The following is a 26,304-nucleotide window of genomic DNA, read 5'->3' as shown; positions in this document are numbered from 1 at the left end:
TAGATTTTAATGGCTGGCTCAGTGGTAGAGTGTTCGGCTCATATCCGCAAGGTCGCGAGTTTGCGCCTTGATCCCGGCAGTTACTCGGTCGCGAGTTTGAGTCTTCAATGTCGTTTTTTCTTGCAGAATAAATGTTTGTATGAAATGCAGTGTAGGAGAGGTGTACTGACTGTGTGGGCAGAACTTTGGAAGTGATTGCCCACCAGTCTAAAAAGCCGCTGTGTCTCCCTGTCCCTGGGATAGCAGGGGGCGATCAAACAGCACAATACCCCCCTCCCCCTCCAACTCCAGAGGAATCCGCTCCCCGATGGGCCGCTACGGCGACAAGTGGCAGTTTGCCCACAGCCCGAGTTGCGCCACCCCAAGAACACCTTGCACACCATCCGCTTCTGCCCCTACGTGTTCCTCTGGAGTTGGAGCGGGGCTGGGCTGGAGTTGCTGCTGGCTGTGGGTCTCTGGGATCTCCGTGCTTGCAGTGGGCCTGGGGGTCGCTGTCCCGTTGGTCCTGACGTCTCCGGCCACACCCCCTGGACTGGAGCTGAGACTGGGAACTGTACCGCCCTTGCCCCCTCCCTCTGCAACTGCAAACAACCCCACTCTCCTGCAAGGGCGGTACAGTTCCCGGAGGATAGCAGGTGGCCGGAGACGTCAGGACCAACAGGAACCTGCTCCCCGATGGGCCCCTACGACGCCCCGAGCTGCGCCCCGTCATCCGCAACCCAGGTTCCTCTGTAGTTGGAGCGGGGCTGGGCTGCTGTTGGCTGTGGGTCTCTGGGTTCTCCGTGCTTGCGGTGGGCCTGGTGGTCGACGTCCAATTGGTCCTGACGTCTCCGGTGACTGCACTGGCCTGCTGCCATCGCCGACGTGAAAACAGTACAAAGCCCCCGCGCCGGTGCAATGATCGGGGAGCTGGAGAGGGGAGGGATGGGGTCACACACATGGCCGGGGAGCAGAGGGGTGTAGGTGGGGTGAAACTGAAGGGAGCGACAATCTGCTGCTGCCTGCACGCTGAGTTAAAAAGATCCCACGCAAGACTCACGATACACTGTGTATCGTGTCTACCGTGGGAACTTTTTAACTCAGCGGGCAGGTAGCAGCATATTGCCAATTATTAACCCTCCCGTGCAATATACCCTCACCTTCTCTTTTATGGATGGGGATTTAGTTCCCCTTTCTTCGAGGACCGACTGGAGGTTCCGCTGTCACCTCTGCGGGCCGCCCTCGGTGAACGTCCTGTCTCCCTGTCCCTGGAATAGTAGGGGGCGATCAAACAGCACAATACCCCCCTCCCCCTCCAACTCCAGAGGAATCTGCTCCCCGATGGGCCGCTATGCCGACAAGTGGCAGTTCGCCCACAGCCCGAGCTGCGCGACCCCAAGAACAAGACGTACCCCTTGCACACCATCAGCTTCTGCCCATACGGGGAGCGTGTTCCTCTGGAGTTGGAACGGGGCTGGGCTGGAGTTGCTGTGGGTCTCTGGGATCTCCGTGCTTGCAGTGGGCCTGGGGGTCGGTGTTCCGTTGGTCCTGACGTCTCCGGTGACTGGCACTGTGCTGCTAGCATCGCGACGTGAAGACAGTACAAAGCCCCCGCGCCGGTGCAATGAGCGGGGAGCTGGAGAGGGGAGGGAAGGGGTCACACACATGGCCGGGAAGCAGAGGGGTGTAGGTGGGGTGAAAGTGAAAGGAGCGACAATCTACTGCTGCCTGCACGCTGAGTTAAAAAGTTCCCACGCAAGACTCACGATACACTGTGTATCGTGAGTCTACCGTGGGAACTTTTTAACTCAGCGGGCAGACAGCAGCATATTGTCAATTATTAACCCTCCCGCGCAATATACCCTCACCTTCTCTTTTATGAATGGAGATTTAGTTCCCCTTTCTTCGAGGACCGACCGGAGGTTCCGCTGTCACCTCTGCGGGCCGCCCTCGGTGAACGTTTTCAAGGACCTTTCTTCAAGGACCGAAAAAATGTCGCTATTCGGAGGTTTTCATTATTTGGATCTTCGGATAAAAGGTTGTGCACCTGTACTAAGATTCTGGTCTTACACAGTTTTGTATACATTTTGATTTCACCATGTAGAAATTACAGCAGTGTTTACAGCAGAGGCAAATAAATAAATGATCGGCCTTTGTCCCAAACATTATGAAGGGCACTGTATCTGCATTCACGGCATGCCTGTTTCTTCTAAGTGGCTCAGCCTCAAAAGTTCTTTCATTTAGTAGTGCAATCTTTGTAGAAGGTAGCAACAGAAATGAAACAACAATAATAATTATCTTCCACTATTTCTATAATACTTCTGTGTATCAGAAAAACTGAATGTGGAAAATATTTTCCAAATATTAGGCAGCAGATTATGCAGATGAAAAGTCTTCAGTAATAGGGGATCCAATGATCTTCAGGATACCTTTAACGCAGGAGGGCTCCACCCAACTCTCCTGTTACTCAGCGATGGAGAGGACAGACGTAGACTGCAAATTAACAAAAAGCGAACGGAAGAAAATATATCCAACCACTGTATTTAGAAATTGCTTAATATTGTTTACCAACTATAGATGGGAAAATAACAGTGTTACACTAAGTGGCTTTGACAATATGCAATTATACAAAAATATTATACTACCTATAGAAGGCAAAATTACGTACGGGGAGTTGATGAATGTTTCCTGGTGAGAATAAGAGGCCTTGCACGACCACCCTCAGACATTAAGTCCTGTCCACTACATAGCATCATGGCATTGGGTGGTTTCTGGATTTGCAAATCCATGGCCACCTTCTGTAGAACGTTCATAGAAGATATAGATGCTGTATTCCAACTGACGGAATGCTGTTCACTTGCGTCATCTCCTTCCTGCATGGACGTTCTCTTCTCAACATCTAGTGCTCTCTGCTTTGCGCAGTTATATTCCAGTTTCTTCAAAATAACTTCCTCAGTCTTCCCTACAAACAAAACATATAATAAAATAAATACAGCAATGATTAAATCTTAGGTAAGCTGATGTGAACATCTTCTTAACATCCTGAGCATTCTCTTCATAATTCTGCATCTCATGTCAACAAGTTAGGCCTCAATTGAATTAGTACATAATCCAAAATCCAGTTTCATTCCTTGCAACTGAAAGAAGTGAGGTAAGATATCCTTCCATGTTGTTCAAGGTTTCTGAGCAGTATGTGTTCTCTGTTGGATGCGTGGATCTGTCTTTCAATCTTATTCGGTCCCCTCCACCATTTCTTATTCTGTTGCCCAGGCCCAGTCCCAGGCTGTCCCAGCGATGCCCCTTCCTGATGGACAGGAGAGGAGACCAATCCGTGTGGCGCTGGTTGACGGGCATGTAGATTTGCGCATGTGCTGTTTTTAAGATTTTTAAGCCTCGATACCTTTTAAAATATACCATCAATCGGAATGAAACTTGTCTCGCAGCACAGGAGAACAGTGAGTAAGCTGGCGGAAAATTGTAGCACTATCGTGTACTGTTTTTGCGCAAATAGAAAAACCATGTAAACCAAAAGAGCACAAGATCAGAGTGTTAGTTATGTAGAGAAGATAGATAGATAGAATAGAATAGAATGATGATGAGATTTTCTACATTAGTGCTTAAAGATGTCCTCCTTTCCCCCTCACCACATTGACAGGGCTCTCATCACCTGCATTTCCCTCACATCTGTTAGCCATCCTCAAATAAACATAGGGTTTGCTCTGTCTTCACCATGTACCTCAGCAGCCTCCAAATTCAATGGGTAATTTCCAACATCTTCAATGGGTTGTAACAATAAGTGAGTTCGCTATTCCAAAAAACACAAGGAATCATGGGATTTGTGAAAGGTCATTCAGCATAAAGAAAAAGCGAACAAAGCATTGACTGTATAAACTGTATAAATTAATTCATTTATTCATGTTTTAAGTGTAAAAATATATTTAATCTAAGGAATAGGGATGCCAGGTAGCGGGAGAGCAGGGTGTAACAGCGAGATAGAGGGGTTGATGTGAGTGGGAGACAGGGAAGGGGGTGGGGAAGACTGGACCGGCTGAGAGACATTCTCGGCAGCTGCACGCACACAGACCCGCGCCTCATTCACAGTCAGGATCGAACCCAGGTCCCCAGCGCTGCAAGCACTGCCAAACGGCAACTGGACTGTCCCCGTTCCCCCCCCCCCCCGTCCCCCCCCCCCCCCCACCTCCGAGTGTCCCATCCCTGCCCAGGGGACGGCTGGAGACATCCGAAGCAGCGGCGGCCTGCACGCCGATGACTGGCGCTTGGCCTCCGCCACCTCCGAGGAGCCAAACTGACAACACAGACCGACGAGACAACAGCCCGGAGCAGCAGCAGCCCGCAGGCCGATGACAGGTGCTCGGCACCCGCCGGCGCTGGACAAGGAGAGAGATGCAGCCGATGGCCCCCGGCCCATCAGGAAAGGCTCCCTGGGAGCCGGAGCTAGTGCCTCCTTACTGCGCCGGCTGCAAGCCCGGCCCGACACCTCCGGCTGCCCCCAAACAGGGACGGGACAACCAGGAGGGGACGGGGACAGCCCAACAGCAACTCAACAGCACCAGCAACGCCGGAGACCACGGACCCCGAATTCGCTCACTCACCCACCGAAGCATAAAACAATAAAAAACTACAAAATAATCTTAACTTTTAACGAAGGAACAATACATACAACTAATTCGTAGTTTGAAAGCAGTATTTTCTTACCAAGAAGAATCAAAGCTGGAAAAAACAGATGAAATGTCTCTGTAGCTTCACTGCTATGTTTATGCAGTGACCTTTGACCTGGGCATGCGCAGTCAGAATACCAAACTTGCTAATTTACATTTATCCCTCCCCATTAGTACTTCAAAGGGATTTGGTGCTCTGCTATTCCTTGGCCCGATCTTCCATCACCATCAACAATATCCTTTCTTATTACACCTACCCATGTAACATGTGCCCTCTTGCCTCTTCCCACCCTGGGACACAAATAATCTTTCCAGGAGAAGCAGCAAATCACTTGCAAATGCAAATTTTGTGACCACTCTGTTGTACACGCATGCAATTTGCATGAACCATGCTCAGTTTCCAATCACCTGTCACAGTAATTCACTGTTTTCAACCATATCCTGGCCTGACTTTCGTTTCCTGCATGGCTCTAAGCATAATCTATGCAACTGAGTATAGAAGCTGGGATGTAATGTTAAAATTGTACAAGGCATTGGTGAGACCAAATCTGGAGTATGGTGTACAATTTTGGTCGCCCATTTATAGGAAGGATGTCAACAAAATAGAGAGAGTACAAAGGAGATTTACTAGAATGTTGCCTGGGTTTCAACAACTAACTTACAGAGATAGGTTGAATAAGTTAGGTCTTTATTCTCTGGAGCGCAGAAGGTTAAGGGGGGACTTGATAGAGGTCTTTAAAATGATGAGAGGGATAGACAGAGTTGATGTGGACAAGCTTTTCCCTTTGAGAATAGGGAACTTTCAAACAAGAGGACATGACTTCAGAATTAAGGGACAGAAGTTTAGGGGTAACATGAGGGGGAACTTCTTTACTCAGAGAGTGGTAGCGGTCTGGAATGAGCTTCCAGTGGAAGTGGTGGAGGCAGGTTCGTTGGTATCATTTAAAAATAAATTGGATAGGCATATGGATGAGAAGGGAATGGAGGGTTATGGTATGAGTGCAGGCAGGTGGGACTAAGGGAAAATAATTGTTCGGCACGGACTTGTAGGGCCGAGATGGCCTGGTTCCGTGCTGTAATTGTTATATGGTTATATGGTTAAATCTCCTTGATCTTACCCACAGCATCAAATGCCAATTCAGCACGAGAGTCAGACAAGAGAGGCAGAAACATTGCAGTTAAGTGTGTAGGTATGTTACAAAACCTACCTGAATCGTGGCTGAGCATCTGCCCCGCCCCTTGTGTGTACAGCACGGACTTGTAGGGCCGAGATGGCCTGTTTCCGTGCTGTAGTTGTTATGTGGTTATATTAACTTCAAGGAACATCGCCTTATCTTCCATGTGGGCAAATGCAGCCCAAGATTGGCCAAGATTGACTGGCAATTAATTCTAAAAGGGTTGACGGTGGATATGCAATGGAAGACATTTAAAGACTGCATGGATGAACTACAAAATTGTTCATCCCAGTTTGGCAAAAGAATAAATCAGGGAAGGTAGTACATCCGTGGATAACAAGGGAAATCAGGGATAGTATCAAAGCGAAGGATGATGCATACAAATTAGCCAGAAAAAGCAGCATACCGGAGGACTGGGAGAAATTCAGAGACCAGCAGAGGAGGACAAAGGGCTTAATTAGGAAAGGAAAAATAGATTATGAAAGAAAACTGGCAGGGAACATAAAAACTGACTGCAAAAGTTTTTATAGATATGTGAAAAGAAAGAGATTAGTTAAAACAAATGTAGGTCCCATGCAGTCAGAAACGGGTGAGTTGATCATGGGGAACAAGGATATGGCGGACCAATTGAATAACTACTTTGGTTCCGTCTTCACTAAGGAAGACATAAATAATTTGCCGGAAATAGCAGGGGACCGCGGGTCAAAGGAGTTGGAGGAATTGAGTGAAATCCAGGTTAGCCGGGAAGTGGTGTTGGGTAAATTGAATGGATTAAAGGCCGATAAATCCCCTGGGCCAGATAGGCTGCATCCCAGAGTACTTAAGGAAGTAGCTCCAGAAATAGTGGATGCATTAGTAATAATCTTTCAAAACTCTTTAGATTCTGGAGTAGTTCTTGAGGATTGGCGGGTAGCAAACGTAACCCCACTTTTTAAGAAGGGAGGGAGAGAGAAAACGGGGAATTACAGACCAGTTAGTCTAACATCGGTAGTGGGGAAACTGCTAGAGTCAGTTATTAAAGATGGGATAGCAGCACATATGGAAAGTGGTGAAATCATTGGACAAAGTCAGCATGGATTTATGAAAGGTAAATCATGTCTGACTAATCTTATAGAATTTTTCGAGGATGTAACTAGTAGCGTGGATAGGGGAGAACCAGCGGATGTGGTGTATCTGGACTTCCAGAAGGCTTTCGACAAGGTCCCACATAAGAGATTAGTATGCAAACTTAAAGCACACGGCATTGGGGGTTCAGTATTGATGTGGATAGAGAACTGGCTGGCAAACAGGAAGCAAAGAGTGGGAGTAAACGGGTCCTTTGCACAATGGCAGGCAGTGACTAGTTGGGTACCGCAAGGCTCAGTGCTAGGACCCCAGCTATTTACAATATATATAAATGATCTGGATGAGGGAATTGAAGGCAATATCTCCAAGTTTGCGGATGACACGAAGCTGGGGGGCAGTGTTAGCTGTGAGGAGGATGCTAGGAGACTGCAAGGTGACTTGGATAGGCTGGGTGAGTGGGCAAATGTTTGGCAGATACAGTATAATGTGGATAAGTGTGAGGTTATGCATTTTGGTGGCTAAAACAGGAAAGCAGACTATTATCTAAATGGTGGCCGACTAGGAAAAGGGGAGATGCAGCGAGACCTGGGTGTCATGGTACACCAGTCATTGAAAGTAGGCATGCAGGTGCAGCAGGCAGTGAAGAAAGCGAATGGTATGTTAGCATTCATAGCAAAATGATTTGAGTATAGGAGCAGGGAGGTTCTACTGCAGTTGTACAGGGTCTTGGTGAGACCACACCTGGAGTATTGCGTACAGTTTTGGTCTCCAAATCTGAGGAAGGACATTCTTGCCATAGAGGGAGTGCAGAGAAGGTTCACCAGACTGATTCATGGGATGTCAGGACTGTCTTATGAAGAAAGACTGGATAGACTTGGTTTATACTCTCTAGAATTTAGGAGACTGAGAGGGGATCTTATAGAAACTTACAAAATTCTTAAGGGGTTGGACAGGCTAGATGCAGGAAGATTGCTCGCGATGTTGGGGAAGTCCAGGACAAGGGGTCACAGCTTAAGGATAAGGGGGAAATCCTTTAAAACTGAGATGAGAAGAACTTTTTTCACACAGAGAGTGGTGAATCTCTGGAACTCTCTGCCACAGAGGGTGGTCGAGGCCAGTTCATTGGCTATATTTAAGAGGGAGTTCGATGTGGCCCTTGTGGCTAAGGGGATCAGAGGGTATGGAGAGAGGCAGGTACGGGATACTGAGTTGGATGATCAGCCATGATCATATTGAATGGCGGTGCAGGCTCGAAGGGCCGAATGGTCTACTCCTGCACCTAATTTCTATGTTTCTATGTTAAGACATAATGCTGAATGTAATAATTTCATCTGCCCCCCTTCCTACCCCATTTTTCCTCTCCCTTCACGGATTTGTTTCTTTTTTATCTTCCATCTCTGTCGGTATAATAATTGTCACCCAGGCAATTTTATTCTGCTCAATATCACAGACATTTCATCTGTTCTCTCCTACCTTTATCCTCGCTGTAACTTTATAAACTTTTGTTTTCTCACTTTTTCAGTTCTGATCAAAATTCTTGAACTAAAATGTCAACTTTGTATCTCTCCTCACTGATGCTGCTTGACCCACTAAGTGCTCTCATCATTTTCTGTTTTTGTCCCCTTGTTCTCAATTACTCCACAGGAGAAATATTTTCTTTCAATCCTATCAATTATTTGAATCATCTTAAAACATCCCATAGTTAGATCATCCCTTAATATTTAATATTTTAGGGAACAAAGGGTTAAATATTCAGGTATCAGCATTTAACCCTTCCAGCTCCAGTATAATCCTGAAGGATTTTTGCTGTACCCACTTCAAGGTTACCAAACTAATTCTTCCCAGAACATTCTTGACTGTGGACATCCTAAAAGTCCCAAAGAGTTGTCTGGGTACAGAGGGTTATGAGTTCCTGCACCTCATTGCAGAGATTTTTTTCCAACTTCCAATAAAGGTTTGCTGTTGCATGGTACCAAAACATTATTTTGATCTTTAAGGCCAACCTTTGTCTTCACAAATACTGTTCACTCACCACAACAGCAAATGATCTCAATTCTAGCAAACTAACAAAGAAAAGGCAGATGAACTGAATAGCTATTTTGTGCAAGTCTTCACAGTGGAAGCGACCAGCAATGTGCTAGAAATTCAATAGTCAGGGGGCAATCACCATTAATGAGGTTTGGGAAGTTGAAAGGTTTGAATAAGGATAAGGCACTGGGATCAGTTGTACAATATCCTAGGGTTTTTGTCCATTTAGCTTAACTCAGTATGTTATAATTATATCCATTTACCTTTAATATTATCTGCCTGTAATTATGCAGTGGGTTTTATATGTAGGCTGGGGCGTGTTTGTGGCTAGGTATCTGGCACAGACTCCCACATAGTTTTTACTTTAGTTCAGTGAAGACTAATCGGGAAGATATAGTTTTCGGCCATGATCGCGAGTATGATCACGAGTATGATTGAAACGTATATATGCTGGAAGACGATGTACTTATACAAGAACTTTTTATGAGTGATTTTACTGTTTTGTAATACTACAACGAAGAAACTATTAATCAAGAGACTGTTTCTGGAATATTCATCTTTCGATTGGTTGGAATGTCTCGTGGAGAGCTCATGGCATGCGTAAGATTTCCTTCTGAACCCTATTCAGCATATTAGTGACTATCGAGGACCAAAACCTTGAGACATCGTAAAGACTTTCATTATATTTAGTCGAAAACTACCTTACTACCAGGAGGTCGAAGATTGGTCCCAAAGAAGAGGGACATAAGATTGAGCTGGATCTCTGTGAGAGATTACTGCCTGAAGAACTGGTTCCGTAGCAGAGGAACTGGAGGCTAAATCTCTGCCAGAGATTATAGCTCGACCTGGATTAGAGCCTACCCGCCGGTAGGTTAATCGACACAGCCACTCGATTTATCTGAAGACTGAAAACTTCACTGATCAAGTAATCGTGAGTAACGAACAGCTATTGTACTATGCTGTAAATCTGAAAGCTGGAACGTTTTAATTCGAACAGCTTCTTATCAAGATGCTGTGAAAAGTTTGTGTCACATTTTAAAGTGATTAGAAAGGGCAAACGAAAAGTCTGTGAGATATACATGAAGTTTAAGTTTTAGAAAGCGGCTACGGTACTGTTTAATATCTAAGACTAGAAAATGATATTAATTAAGTACATGTTGCATTCTTAAAGGGGAAAGGCCAGAGTGGCACCATTGAAGCAAATGATAATTTCCAGAATAGAACTCACTGCCATAGTCTGAGCTGTTAAAGTTGACATAATACTGCAAAAAGAACTGCAGCTTCAGCTGGAGAAATCTGTTTTCTGGACTGATAGTACTACGGTGCTTAAATACTTTAATAATGAAAACAAAAGTTTCTTGACATTTGTAGCGAACAGAATCTCTTTTGTAAGGTGTGCTACGAATGTGTCGCAGTGGAAATATGTTAACACAAAAGAAAATCCTGCAGATGAAGCTTCGAGAGGACTAATAGCAGACCGCTTTTCCCCATGGAAGAAGTTGGGATCGCAGCATGTACAAAGGATGGTATACCTTAGAATTGCAAGTCTTCACAGTGGAAGACACCAGCAATGTGCTAGAAATTCAAGAGAATCAGGGGGCGGTCACCATTACTGAGGCAAAGGTGTTTGGGAAGTTGGAAGGTCTGAATGAGGATAAGGCACTGGGACCAGATGGACAACACCCTTAGGTCTTGAAAAAGGTAGCTGTTGAGAATGTGGAGGCATTAGTAGGAATCTTTCAATAATCACTGGAGTCAGGAATGGTTCCAGAGAACTGGAAATATGCAAATGTAACTGCACAGTTTAAGACGGGAGTGAGGGAAAAGAAAGGAAATTAGTGGCCAGTTAGTCTGACTTCGGTAGTTGTTTAATTTTAATCCACTATTAAGGATGAGGTTTTGGAGTACTTGGAAGCACAAGAAAAAATAGGCTGGTTTCATTAAGGGAAGATCCTGCTTGGTTCTTGGTTCATGGTTACTTGGTCCTCCAAAATATTCCAACTGGAATTTAAACTGGAGGTGGTGAAGGGAGGGATTATCCAGAAATGGTTATTGCGAAGAAAGTGCTACTTTAAATTTAGTTGCATCCCACCCATTCTGTGCTTTGCAGGGACTTTAATTATTATTCTCCCAATCTAGATTTCTTCTTTATAAACTGCAAGCCCTTTTATTCTCCAAGGGAATTTACCTCGTTTATTCTCACTGGAGTTTCCATCCCTCTCCCAAGCCTGCATACGTGAAGCGCAAACGCAACTCGCTGACCAGGTAATGAGGATAGAGAGTGACTTCCCGGACTCCATAGTCATTGTTTTGGGGGACTTTAACAAGGCTGACCTCAGCCAAGACCTTCCAAAGTACAGACTTCATGTTTCCTGCTCCACCAGAGGGGAGAGAACACTTGACAACTGTTACACTTCAATCAAGAACGCATATTGCTCTGTTCCCTGGGCGGGTCTGGGTCTCTGTGAGCATTGTCTAGTTCACCTTATTCCGACCTACAGGCAGAAATAAAAATCTGCTAAAACTGTGCTCAGAACAATGAAAAGGTGGACAAGTGAGGGCATTGAAAACCTACAGTCCTGCTTTGACTGCACTGATTGGAATGTGTTCAGGGCAGCAACCACAAGCCTCGATGAATATACAGACACTTTGACATCATATGTCAGCTTTTGTGAGGACAGTTGCATTCCCACTTGGGCCCGGATCTGGTTCAACAACGACAAGCCCTGGTTTACAGCAGAACTCAGCTCCGTCAGTCTAAAGATGAGGCCTACAGGAGCGCGGATGCAGACCTCAACAGGCAGGCCAAGAACAAGCTGAGAAGAGGAATCAGAGCTGCTAAGGAAAGATACTCTGAGAAGTTGAGGAGCAAGTTCTCAGCTAAAGACTCTTCTTCAGTTTGGAAAGGCTTGCAAGAAATCACAAGCTACAAAATGAAAAATCCCCGCTTCTTAGACAATTGTCAGCTGACGAACGACCTGAATGAGTTCTACTGCAGCTTCGATAAATAGAAACCTGACCCTGGTACCCCCTCACAAACCAACACTTTACACCTACTCACAGCCAGACTAGTCTGCAAAGACTGGGCCCTTACCCACCCACCCCTCTCCAATCACCACTTAACACCCACTTATAGCCTGACTGCAAAAGACTGGGCCCTCGTCCACTATCCACCTTGCTGCACAACATCAGTCTGGCCACTTCTTCATCACCAACAATAGAACTTGAGGAGGTGGAGAGGCTATTCAGAAGATAGAAAAGCCTGAAATCTCCAGGACCAGAAAATGTTTCCCTCTCTACCCTCTAACTCCATGTCGAACAATTGGCACCGGTCTACACAAGCATTTTCAACCAGTCCCTGCAAACCTGTACTATCCCTGTCTGCTTCAAAGTCTCCATTATTGCCCCTGTACCCAAAAAGACAAGGATTACTGGTCTTAATGACTACGCGCCTGTCACCCTGACCTCTGTAGTCATGAAGACCCTTGAAAGACTTGTATTGGCCAAGCTAAAAAAAAACCTGCTGACCCTCTGCAGTTTGCATACCGGGCCAATAGATCAGTGGATGACATAGTCAACCTAGGCCTGCACTTCACCCTCCAGCACCTAGACCGCCAGGGGACCCATGCAAGGATTTTGTGTTGTGATTTTAGCTCCGCATTCAACACCATTGTGCCAGAACTCTCCAATTTGACTGTGCCTGAACCACTCTGCCAGTGGATCACCAACTTCCTGACAGACAGGAAGCAGCATGTGAGGTTTGGAAAGCACATCTCGGACCCGCAGACCCTCAGCATAGAAGCACCGCAAGGCTGCATACTCTCCCTCTCTTTTACTCTCTCTACACCAACGACTGCACCTCCACAGACTCCTGTCAAGCTTCTCAAGTTTGCAGCCGACACAGCTCTGGTTGGACAGATCCAGGATGGGGAGGAATCCGCCTACAGACAGGAAGTGACACAGCTGGCGTCCTGGTTCCTTCATAACAGCCTGGAGCTCAATGCTGTTAAGGCAGTGGAATTGACACTAGACTGGAGAGCTCCCCCTTCCCTCCCCGCACTCACCATCAACAACACCACAGTCACATCTGTGGAGTCTTTTAAGTTCGTTGGAACCACCTCCAAGGACCTTAAATGGGGGGGGGGGGGGGGGGGGGGGGGTACCATCGACTCCAGTCAAAAAGGCACAATAGATAATTTACTTCCTGCGGCAGCCGTGAAAACACAAACTGCCACAGGCAATGATGGTCCATTTTATACTGCCACCATAGAGTCCGTCCTCACCTTCTCCATCATGGTCTGCTTTGGCTCAGCCACCAAGCACGACATCCAGAGGCTGCAGCGAATCGTCCGATCGTTGATGAACTGTACATTGCAAGAGCCAGGAAGCGAGCGGGTAAGATCATCTCTGACCCCTCGCAACCTGACCACAAACCCTTTGAAGCACTTCCTTCTGGAGGTGACTCCAGACCGTCAAAACTGCCATAGCCAGAAATAAAAAACGTTTTTTTCCATGAGTAGTAGCTCTACTCAATAACCAAAAATCTGTAGCTTCCTTTTGCTCTGGCATTTTATTTCATTCACATGTTTAAACGATAATATTTTATTATAAATCATTAATGATTTATGTGTCATTCTTAATTGTCACCGTATGTCATGTTGTCATTTGCGAGCGGAGCACCAAGGCAAATTCCTTGTATATTAATATACTTGGCCAAAAACTTATTCATTCATTATGATAAAAGGAGGGAAAAAAAGTTTTAGAACTGAAAGGGTTTGGATGTACGGGCAGAGGAGCAACTCATGGAAGAAAAATGTGCAAACAAGATAAGATGCCCAATTATTACAACTAAAACTGCAGAGAAAAATAAGTCTGTTCCAGGCACGAGAAGAACTGTTACTTTAAATGTGCTGATGATGAAATAAGCATGGAATATAACCTCCCCCATACGGGTATATAGGTATGGCTTTTGTATCGGACCTATTAGTGTGAACGCAAAGGCCAACAAGTATGGAACCATACTCGTGGTTGCTCTCCCACTCCCGCATGCGTAATAAAGAAGAATTGTTACATTCTTAAAGTGACTAACGTGGTTTGTTGTCTGATAGCGCGGATTGAACTTTAACAGTTTCATTTCTGCTCCTTCAAAGATCTGGTGCAGCTGTTATTGCTTTTGCTTCACAGCACCGGAGACCTGAGTTCATTCCTGACCTCTGGTACTGCGTGTGTGGAATTTGCATGTTCTCTGTATGGGCATCCCCCCACTAGATCTATCCATTTCCTCCCAAATGCCAAAGATGCATGAATCACGGGTTAATTGACTACTAAAAATTGTATTTAATGTGGAGGGAGAGGATGGCAGGCACATTAGGGGTGAGAGATTTGGTGGGGATGCAAGAGGAAAATTCAGATTAGTATACATGGGTGCTTGAAGGTCGGCATGGATGCAGTGGGACGAAGGGCTTATTTTGGTGCTTTTTAACTATGAATGTGAGGCCAATGTCCTTTCAAGACAATATATTTCCTAATCGATTATTTATTTCTTATAACACAAATGTCTCTTTGTAATTTCCCCAAGTCTTCTTCAATTTAGTGCAAAGACAAAATTTAAAATATTAATGTAGTGGGGATCTTCTTGCACTTTGTTATAATGGAAATGCCAGCATCAATGAAATAGGTCACAATAGCTGTGCTGCATTATAGTATCCCCCAGTTGCGTTCAAACCAACTTATAATGCAGTTTTAACATTAAACCAATTACAATTCTAAGCATAAATGCCGATTCCTTGTAGATACCAGTTCCATTGACAGATAGAAAAAATATCCAGTAAAGTAAAGCAAAAGGCAAACAGAGACTTGTCAAACAGGTGCATCAAGACATGAATAACATACTCAAAAATAATTCTGGAAATACCATTTCCAACTCTGTGAACCACCGGATGGCGCCATAAGTGGCAGAATCGGCAACAGCCTGTCTCGTCCCTTTAGTCTGTTTTATTTGTATGTTTTAGCCTATCTTTAGTTTTGTATTATGTGGGGGGGGGGGGGGGTGGGGGTAAACATTTTTTATCTCTTCCCTGGACAGAGATCCTATATGAAAAAAGTTGTATCTCCGTTCAGGGAAGAGATAAAAAATGTTTACCCCCAACCCCCCCCCCCCCCCCCCCCCCCCCCCCCCCATAATACAAAACTAAAGATAGGCTAAAACATACAAATATGTGGATATGTGGGTCTCCGCATATGCTGTGTGCCCTAGGGATTCTTAGGGTGGCTGTTTATGTTTAATCTTTATGTAGTTTTGTATCAGAGGAGAAAGTTCGTTTTCTGCACTGAATAGCAGCAGCCAGTCCTTACCTGTCAATAGAGAGACTTTTCGAATAAGAAAATCCCTTCTGCGAGTCTGGATACTTTTCCCAGCTGATAAACAATCAGAATAATTCTGCAGATTCTGGATTTCTGCAAATGCCTACAACGGCAGAAAACTAACAGTCACAAAATATTCCGAACAATACAGGCATTCAGACATTTCAAATATCTTTACAAACCTGCTTCAGGATAAAGTATTTTGAAACCTTCTCCTCCCCACGAATGGCCAAAGTACTCTTCAACTTTTCAAAGAGGTGTCGCTTCTTAGAACGCCTCCGTCGCTCATTTACTGTGTGAGCAGTCAGATACACTACTAGAGCATCCAGCCGATCTTTCGCTTCCTTACTGAGATGAGCAATGTGTTTCTAAAGGAGTAAGAAATAATCAAGATTTTACAGTACAGAAATTCTTGCAGTTGTCAACAGTCATTGGGATCAGACAAAGCAGGGAATGGGAAATGTTTCTTGTATTCACTAAAATCAATTCCAGGGATGAATGTGTTTTCCTATCATGAATTGCTAAATAAACTGGAGATAGAGTATTTAGAAGAGGGGTGATCTGATTGAAATATGCAAGATCCTGAAAGTATGACATGGTAGATAAAATCTGTTGGAACAAAGACATCTTGGAGAAAAAGGGATGGTTGATGGTTTTAGTCGGGACCTTGCCGCAGGGTCCTGACCAGAAATGTCATCCATCTCGTTTCTACAGATTCTACTTGACCCGCTAAGATCTTCTATTTTATTTTTTTGCCCCAGATTCCAGCATCTGCAGTCTTTTGTGTCTCCAAGACAGGATAGTGAGAGGTTTTAACTCAAAGGAGAATCTTGAACAAGGACACAGAAATACAAGAACAGGTGGCCTATGTTTAAAACTGAGATGGGTAGTTAACCTCACAGAGGATGGCAAATCTCTGGAATTTTCTACCCCAGCAATTTGTGGAGCAAAGATTGTTGTGGGTAAAGAGCAATAAGAAAATGGTTTTGAAAGATAAGAGAGTTAACAATAGGAAACTGCCACAGGAGTAGAGGATTTGGGCAGATCAGCCACAATCCTACTGAATGATGGGACTGGCCTACATCTGCTTCTATTTTCTTATATTGCAAAACAGTGACAAAAGTGATGCCTGCTATGGGTTACAGCAGGACCAACTCTTATAGTTGCAGATTTTCCAACTTCTTTCAGCAGTACAAATGATAAGATATGAAATAACCCCCCTAATGCACTAATGCTTTCCACCCACAGGTATTATCTCCCTCTGAGGGTACCCTATCAACTCCTTCCTCCAAACAGGAACTTACTGGCTTGGATTTGATGTCACCCTCCTCCTCCTCATCCGATTTATTTGTAAGGTATGGGTTGTGGAAATGGCATCTGGAAGGAAAAATGTTTATGTATCAATAGACAATAGACAATAGGTGCAGGAGTAGGCCATTCGGCCCTTCGATCCAGCACCGCCATTCAATGCGATCATGGCTGATCATCCACAATCAGTACCCCGTTCCTGCCTTCTCCCCATATTCCTTGACTCCGCAGTCTTTAAGAGCCCTATCTAGCACTCTCTTGAAAGTATCCAGAGAACCGGCCTCAACTGCCTACTGAGGCAGAGAATTCCATAGACTCACAACTTTCTGCGTGAAAAAGTGTTTCCTCATCTCCGTTCTAAATGGCTTAACCCTTATTCTTAAACTAGCCCCTGGTTCTGGACTCCCCCAACATCGAACATGTTTCCTGCCTCTAGCGTGTCCAAACCCTTAATAATCATATATGTTTCAATAAGATCCCCTCGCAACCTTCTAAATTCCAGAGCATACAAGCCCAGTCGCTCCATTCTCTCGGCATATGACAGTCCCGCCATCCCGGGAATTAACCTTGTGAACCTACGCTGCACTCCATCAATAGCAAGAATGTCCTTCCTCAAATTTGGGAACCAAAACTGCATACTCCAGGTGTGGTCTCACTAGAGCCCTGTACAATTGCAGAAGGACCTCTTTGCTCCTATACTCAACTCCTCTTGTTATGAAGGCCAACATGCCATTCGTTTTCTTCACTGCCTGCTGTACCTGCATGCTTACTTTCATTGACTGATGAACAAGGTCCCCCAGATCCCATTGTACTTCCCCTTTTCCCAACTTGACACCATTTAGATAATAGTTTGCCTTCCTCCTTTTGCTATCAAAGTGGATAACCTCACATTTATCCACATAAAACTGCATCTGCTATCATCTGCCCACTCACCCAACCTGTCCAAGTCACCCTGCATTCTCATAGCATCCTCCTCACAGTTCACATTACCACCCAGCTTTGTGTCATCTGCAAATTTGCTAATGTTACTTTGAATCCCTTCATCTAAATCATTGATGTATATTGTACATAGCTGTGGTTCCAGCATCGAGCCTTGCGGTACCCCACTCGTCACTGCCTGCCATTCTGAAGGGGACCCGTTAATCCCTACTCTTTGTTTCCTGTCTGCCGACTAATTATCTATCCATGTCAGCACACTACCCCCAATACCATGTGACCTAATTTTGCCCATTAATCTCCTGTGTGCGACCTGATCAAATGCTTTCTGAAAGTTCAGGTACACTACATCCACTGGCTCTCTCTTGTCCATTTTCCTAGTTACATCCTCAAAAAATTCCAGATTAGTCAAGCATGATTTCCCCTTCGTAAATCCAAGCTGACTCGGACTGATCCTGTTGCTGCTATCCAAATGGGCTGCTATTTCATCTTTTATGATTGACTCCAGCATCTTCCCCACCACCGATGTCAGGCTAACTGGTCTATAATTCCCTGTTTTCTCTCTCCTGCCTTTCTTAAAAAGTGAGATAATATTAGCTACACTCCAATCCATAGGAACTGATCTTGAATCTATAGAACATTGGAAAATTATCACCAATGCGTCCACAATTTCTAGAGCCACTTCCTTAAGTACCCTGGGATGCAGACCATCAGGCCCTGGGGATTTATCAGCCTTCAGTCCCATCAGTCTACCCAACACCATTTCCTGCCTATTGTGGATTTCCTTCAGTTCCTCCGTCACCCCAGATCCTCTAGCCACTAGTACACCAGGAAGATTGTTTGTGTCCTCCTTAGTGAAGAAGGATCCAAAGTACCTGTTCAACTCCATTGCCATTTCCTTGTTCCCCATAATAAATTCATCTTTTTCAGTCTTCAAGGGTCCAACTTTGGTCTTAACTAATTTTTTCCTCTTCACATACCTAAAGAAGCTTTTACTATCCTCCTTTATATTCTTGGCTAGCTTACCTTCGTGCCACATCTTTTCTCCCCGTATCAACCAGCAGATGTAACAGGGAATAAATGTGAACACATGCCCAGTTTGTTAGATTCTAAAAATATTTCATTAATGCACTTTTGGAGGTCAACACTGATCCCATCTACTTCAAAACTGAAGAACAACAAAGATAAATACTGGTCAGCATCTACTTTAAAGAACTTAAAGCCACGATGCAAGAAATATCCCTAAATGCGGTTTATACAGAACAAACCACTGTAAAACAGTGTCCATATAAACACAAACTCCACATTTACATTAATGTCCAAGTATCTAATACCAATTAAGCCTAGCTGTACGATGTAGGATACGTCCAACAATAGAACAATGTCCAAACTCACCCATTTTTTCTAAACTGGCCCAATAATATGAGTAAGAGAAGTAAACAAACAACAAATGTGGAGGCTTTGAGATTTTGATTCCTTAAGTTATTAAGCTGTTGACTGAAGGTCGAACACAGTAGTTCATCATAACTTAGCTCGAGGAGGAATTCAGTCCGAACAACTTCAGGATTTGCAAGGACTAACGATATGATAGAACTTTATTTATCCCAGGAGGGAAATTGATCTGCCAACAGTGTTAACAAGGTACATGAAATTGAAGTGACGAGTGGAAAGTCCAGGATTGAGGAGTGCAATGATTGGGGAGGAGCCATTTCAGAAAGTGCAGATGGATCTGTCCCTTGTACAGGGCCTCAGCGTTCCTGAACCAGTCAAGTTTACTGTCCAGGTACACTACAAGGTACTTGTACTCTTTGGTAAACTGCACATCCACACCACCGTGATGGAGACAGGAGACATGGGACATTTCCTCCTAAAATCCACCATCATGTCTTTAGTCTTGTCGGTGTTGAGCTGCAGGCGATTTAGCCCACAGCACTCGACAAAGTCGTTGACTACACCTCAGTATTCAGCTTCCCTCCTCTCACCGATGCAGCCCACTATTGCAGTGTCATCCAAAAACATCTGCAGGTGGCAGAAGTCCGAGTTGTATCTGAAGTCCGAGGTGTAGATGGTGAATAGGAAGGGAGACAGGACGATCCCATGTTGTTCACTACCATGTACAAGACACAATTCTGTAGACTGACGTACTGTGGTCATCCAGTCAGGTAGTTGGTGATCCAGGACACAAATGGAGCATCCACCTGCATCTTTGTCAGTTTGCTCCCATTGCAGTGCAGGCTGGATGATGTTAAAAGCACTGGAGAAGTAAAAAAAACCATGACTCTCACAGTGCTTCCCTGCTTATTCAGGTGAGCAGAGGAACGATGGAGCAGATTCAACCTCAGAAATGCCTTCAAGATGTAGAAAATGCCTCAATCCTCCATTCATCAATCGATTATATTATCAGCTGAATCACTGCTGCAACAAGCAATGTAATAGAGGTCTCCATACCCTGACAGACACTGTACATTATTTCAAGGCTTTTGATGAAGTCCCACATGACTGGCAATGCAAAAAAGTATGTTTGCAGGATCTAATGGAGTGTGTGCCAAACTGAATTCAAAACCCGCTCAGATAAAGAATGGGGAAGACAGTATCTGATGGGTTTTTTCGGCAATGGAAGGCTAGAACCAATGGGGCTTCAGAGTTTTATGTACAATGTAATGATGCTTTAAAATTTAAATAAATGGAGCGAGTTAAACGAGATAATACAAAAATGTTCATTTGGTTTGCAGCAAGGAAGACAGCTCTAAGATGCAGCAAGGTATTAATTAACTACTCAGTTGAGCAGAAAACTTCAAATGACGTTCAATCTCAAGGTGTGAGAGAGAGATGCAATAAAAGTAGAGGATACTGAAAGCTGTGGAGCAACAGACTACCCTAGGAGTGTATTAACAACAGATAATTAAAAAGGCAGTGAAACAAGCTAAGTTGAGGCGTGGAATACAAGAGCAAGGAGATTATGCCAGAATTTTATTTGACCACTTAAATACTGCAAACACTTCTGCTCCTGGAGTCTTAGGAGTAATACAGCATGGAAACGAGCCCTTTGGCCCAACTTTGTATTTTAGTGTGTAGTATACTCTGTGGCACTAATGTTACACAATAAGTCAGAGGCATACAACATGGAAACAGGCCCTTCGGCCCAACTCGTCCATGCCGACTAAGATGCCTTGTCTTAGCTCATCCTATTTGCCCGCGTTTGGCCCTTATTCCTCTAAACCTTTTCTATTCATGTACCGGTCCAAGTGTCTTTTAAATGCTGTTATAGTACTTGCCTCAACTACCTCCTTTGGCAGCCTGTTCCATATATCAACCACCCTCAGGGTGAAAAGGTTGGCCCTTAGGTTCATATTAAATCTTGCCCCTCTCACCTTAAATATATGTGCTTGTGGTTTTCCTATCTATTCCCTTTATGCTTTCATACATCTCTATAAGATCACCCCTCAACATCCTGTCCATCTAAGGAATAAAGTTCTAGCCTGCCCAACCTCTCTAGCTCAGCCCTTCAATTCCTGACAACATCCTTGTAAATCTTATCTACACTCTTTCCAGTTTAATGGAATCCTTCCTATTGTAGTGAGATCGCAGATAAATTAGATTACACTGAATAAAGTTCAAAGGAAATCGATGAGGTTAGCTATGAAAAAGATTGGATAGGGTGGGTTTATTTTCTTTGGAACAGAAGCTGCTGTAAAGACTGGACAATGTATAAAAGAGGACTACAGATATAGATTTTATGTTAAATCACTCCTCACAGCTTGCATCTATGCAGTTGCCTGCAAAGATACATAGGAAAAGGTTTCAGTACTTCACCTATCATCTGAGACAACTAAGATTCCCTGGAGATGGAGGGGGCAGCCTGTTACGGCCACATTAAAATAATTATTTCAAACAAGCTGAAGACCTGTATAATTTTTTACCAAAACAAAATCAAGTTCGAGTACTTCAAATAAACCTAATCCAATTAAAACAGAAATGTTTTATATGTGTTCCAAGACACCAGGTTTTAACAAGCCACTTGAGGAAGATGTTGAGCCTATGGCATAAACCATTCATTATTTTAATTACTTGGAGATCTAGTGACCAAAACATTTCCCACAATCAAATCTTCAACATATCTCCCAAAACTACCGGGTGGCGCCACTCGCCAAAAGTCTGTATGTCCCCTCTTTGTTTTTATTATTTTAAGTATGTTTTAAAAGTATGTTTTAGTGTTTCTTAGTTTGTTTTATTTGGGGGGGTGGGAGTAAATTGGGGAAAATAAATTTCAGTCACTTACCTCGACGGAGATGCGATTTTCTCTGTATCGCGTTTCCGTCCCCCCACAGCCTAACAATGTGGAGTGGTGCGGCCTTCCTGAAGACCGTCCCAGAGCTTCAAGTCATGGGCGTGCGGACTTTAACATGGCGGAGCCTGGGATCCTTTGCCGAGGATCGCCAGTGGAAGAACTCCAATCGCTGGGCCTGTGGAATTTAAGAAGAGGCCGACTCTGGAGCTCCATGCCGTGGAGAGTTCCAATCAATCCCGACGGCGGAGTTTCCATCATCCTGACGCGGGAGCCTGGATATCGGACCGTCGGCAGCACCGACTGCGGAGGGTTCAGCCCCAACCATGGGTGAACGAGTTGGCTGAGGAGCCTGGATATCGGGGGACCGGATCGTGCCTTCAGCACCGAATTCTGCTGCGGGGGGACGTTTCAGGTTGATTCAGCCCTGTGTCAACCTCTGGGATATATTGACATTTGGTCTGTTCTACAAAGGAGGAAAGATTTGGTTCAAAACTTTATTACCCTCCTATCACAGTGATTATTAGAATGTTGATTCCATCACATGGAATGTTGATTCCATGGTTATGTTTATGTTAAATTTTATTTCATGTGGCTGTGTGAATTGTTGCTTTTCACTTAGTATGGCTGTTTGGTAACTCAAATATCACTGTACCTTAGCTGGTGCATGTGACAATAAATGCAAACTTGAGCTTGAAAAGTTCTGTTCTGACCAGAATCTTCGTAAGACACATTACCACTACCAAACAAATTAGTAACTAAACAAGGTTTCATCTCATACATTTGTTCAGCTATCTCCAACCTAAACTTCCTCCTAGACAGCACTGACCTTCCACAACTGCTACCAAGGTTGTAAATGCACTATACAGACAGCCATAGAACTGTTGCATTTCAGAAAGAGGCACCTGACCTGCTGCAGTAGTAGAGCTATCCAGGCAGCTGCTCGGTTTTCCACCGTCTGCAGATTATTCTCACTTGTGCCTATCCCCTATTTATTTTCAAAAGCTCTGATAGCAACTTCCTTTCACCTCAAAATTATTTTCCTCACATCACCCATTGCAATTTTTGACAAAATTTTGAATCTGTACTCTGTGGTGCTTGTACCATCTACTGATGGGAACAGTGTCTCGATATGAACATTTACATCAATACTCCTATATACATATTTAACAGATGAAATCTGTAACTACACATTATGTTAAACAGATTATACTTCAAATGTATTTTTAAAAAATCACATTACTTAGATTTGCTTGTAAGGCGAGAAGCAGAAGCAATAAGACGAGCAATGTTGATTTTCTCAGAGAGTTCCTCCACAGTCTCGATGTCCACTGCCTCTTCACTGGAGGTTGAGTCGAACTGTGAAAACATTAAGGTTAGCAAAGCACGATACTGACTCCTCACTCACTATCCAAAACACTACATTTTTGAAGAACAGCCTCTGCCCTATACACGCTTTATAGAAATTAAGAATAAACTTGAAATTCATGACATGTCATCTTGCATTTGTCACTAAAATAGACTGCCTAGAAATTGGATTTTTACCCTGTTCTGACCAGCTGAATCATTTTTGTATTTTGTACTTCACTGCAAGAACTGGAGAAATTGGTCCAAACATTACTTGATGCAGCGTTGGCGATTTTCATCTAGAAAGAGTGCAGTTCACAAATCTTCTGGTAATTTACTGCACACTCATTTCAGAAAGCGATTCGTCCTTAAAGGCAGGGACAGTTGCAATAAAGTTAATGGCTGCAATGGATGAGAGGGAATCTATAGGGGAGAGGGAAATTTTGAGAGAATGGGTATTCTCCAATAGAAACAAATGTCAGGAGGTACAGTGTGAAAGAGGGGAGGGGGGCATGGGTGCTGGTAACAAGTAGGGCCAACATGTGAAAAAGCTGTACACCACATCCCATGCAGAAAAGTAATGATGATCGAGGAACGGTGGAGCCCACAACGGTCTATAGTTGGCTGTAGGCTTCGGTGATTTATAGACAATTTAACGAGTTATAGACAATGAAACTCAGCTGAATGATGACCAGGGTGTGAGAGCGACAGAGAGAGAAGGGATGCATGGGTTACTTGAAGTTAGAGAGATCAATAGTTATACTGCTGGGTTGTCAGCTGCCCAAGCAAAATATGAGGTGCTGTTCCTTTAATTTGCATTTGGCCTCACTATGCCAATGGAGGAAGCCCAGGACAGAAAGGTCAGTATAGGAACAGGAAGGGGAGATAAAGTGTCCAGCAACTGGGAGATCACATAGTGATCACAGATCATCACAGATGACTGAACGGAGGTGTTTAGCGAAACGATCGCCCAGTCAACATTAGCTCTCACCGATGTATTAGAGGCCACACATGGAACAATAGATACAGCAGATGAGGTTGGAGGAGGTGCAAGTAAACCTCTGCCTAACCTGAAAGGACTATCGGGGTCCCTGGACAAAGTCGAGGGAGGGAGTATAGGGACAGGGAAGATTGCTGAGCACGTTATCTCTTGTTTCCCTTTTCCCTGACACTCAGTCAGAAGAAGGATCTTGACCTGAAACGTCACCTATTCCTTTTTTCCAGAGATGCTGCCTGACCCACTGAGTTACTACAGCATTTTGTGTCTATCTTAAATATGCTGGAGTTTAGAATCAGGTGGAACCCTTATTAAAAATATTGCTTCCAATCAGAAGAACCTGGAATATGCATGTTTCAAAGCACAATGCTGCAGGCAGAGTACAAACAGTTATTTCTATCAGCATATACAGTACACTTTTGCATTAATCACACATATTAACTGTGATTAGTTGATACGATGAGTTATATACCACTTTTTCCTTATCATTTTGCCACCCTGACAGTTCTGGGTTAAAGAGGTAACCAAATATTTCAAAATCAAATGGATCTACATTTTGCATGAAAAAGAAACCAAATTAACGGGGATGCAGCTCATAAGGTAATCCCTATATTATTTGGTAAAATGACAATACTAGTAAAAAAAACACAACCTATCCTATACTGAGTCAAACAACAAGCTGATCATTACAATGTCGACAAGTGAAACTACTCACCATTCTCTCAATGTCAATTTTCTCTGCATCACTTTGACTGTCACCATCCTCCAGATCACTCTGAGAGTCAGTATCTTTATCTGAGTCCATAAAGTTTTCATATTGCAGTAATCTTTGATGAAAGTCTAATTCGTCATTCTCTGGATTTTTTAGCATATCTTCTTCCCTTTTAGCTGGAACATTAAATGTACTTGCTTCAAACCAACATTTTTTATCTTCCATCTCCACTTCCACCTGTTCATCTTGCAACCAATTTTTCTCCTCCATACTGGGCATTTCCTCCGTTTCCTTATCAACCACTTCACGGTTAGATCTGGAAGAATCTTTATCAACAGAACTTCCTTTACCAGTTCTTGTGGAATTATCCAGTACAGATTTTTCATTTTCTTCTTCCACAATATGTTTTTCACTGGTGTATGAATGGTCAACCAATTCTGCTGGAGTAGGGTGTTCAAATGCATTTTGATGGTCCATAGAATCATCTTCCAACTCATCGTCCGCCTCACGGACTGAAGGCGTGGAAGGAAATGCATCAGTCGCCTGTTTAACTTCTGGCAATGGATCAGCATTTACATGGTCCTCATCTGGTACATCCTGAGACACCGTTGTCTCAATAAGCTCAGAACCGGCAACATGAATCTCCTCTAGCCCAGTTTCAATCAACTTCTCTTCTGATTTATTATTCTGGTTGGCAGTCTTCTCGGAACCTGCTCTTTCAAATGACTGTGAGCCAGCTGACTGATTTGCGAGCTTCAATGACTTTCCAGCAGTTATGGTGGCATTTAATATATTTTTCTGTTCTCGAGGCAGCTGCAGTAGAGGAAATCCCACTGGCTGAAGACGAACAAGATGCCCTGCATTGATGGTTTGACCAATACCATTAACAGTTACTAACTTTGCCTGTGAAGTAGTTTTAACAGGTACCTCTGACACGACTGCAGAAATTGATTGAGGTGTAGAAGTTTGCAAAGCAACGCAGGCTGGTTTTACAACAGGGGTTGAACGTGGCCTTCCTCTTTTTGGTATTATCCCTTCAGGACATAGAGTGACACTGCTAGGAGATGAAGCCACCGAATAAGATTTTATTGGTGTAGATAGATGATTTCCACTCCCTGAGCCAAAGAATATGAAAATAAGAAAGCGGAAATGTTACGATAAAACAAACTGAGATTATAAAAAATAGAAATAAGTTAGATTTTGTGCAGTCCAGTTCCATATTATGGTAGGTGCAATTATCTTCTTGTGTGGAATTGTCTACTTTGACTTCCACTTCCGTACATTTATCTTCACCAATCTGTGCTGCATATCCAGAAGTTTAATAGTGAGAGCAGAAATTATGATTAGGTGAAAAGGATAGCAGTGGAGACTCAAAAGCGAGGAGTGGTTTTTTGGAGCAGGAATTATATTAGTTGACCAGACCAAGGAGA

General features: G+C 43.9%; 1 protein-coding gene across 4 annotated transcripts in view; it reads right to left on the bottom strand.

Moving 5' to 3' along the window:
- LOC129700483 (MAX gene-associated protein-like) overlaps positions 1-26,304 on the bottom strand; it is a 153,275-nt gene that overhangs the window by 8,210 nt on the left and 118,761 nt on the right. For all 4 annotated transcript variants that reach the window (XM_055641004.1, XM_055641005.1, XM_055641007.1 and 1 more), the window contains 6 exons: positions 24,878-25,989; positions 23,062-23,177; positions 16,594-16,666; positions 15,472-15,657; positions 15,281-15,392; positions 2,648-2,941 (listed from right to left, as the gene is read on the bottom strand). In XM_055641004.1, the coding sequence (XP_055496979.1) occupies positions 2,648-2,941; positions 15,281-15,392; positions 15,472-15,657; positions 16,594-16,666; positions 23,062-23,177; positions 24,878-25,989 (1,893 nt within the window). The remainder of the gene's footprint in view (positions 1-2,647; positions 2,942-15,280; positions 15,393-15,471; positions 15,658-16,593; positions 16,667-23,061; positions 23,178-24,877; positions 25,990-26,304) is intronic.

This window comes from Leucoraja erinacea, chromosome 9 (assembly GCF_028641065.1).
Source record: "Leucoraja erinacea ecotype New England chromosome 9, Leri_hhj_1, whole genome shotgun sequence".
Classification (NCBI taxonomy): Eukaryota; Metazoa; Chordata; class Chondrichthyes; order Rajiformes; family Rajidae; genus Leucoraja; species Leucoraja erinaceus.
The sequence above is the reverse complement of the archived record's forward strand: the minus strand, read 5'-3'. Positions and strand labels throughout refer to the sequence as shown.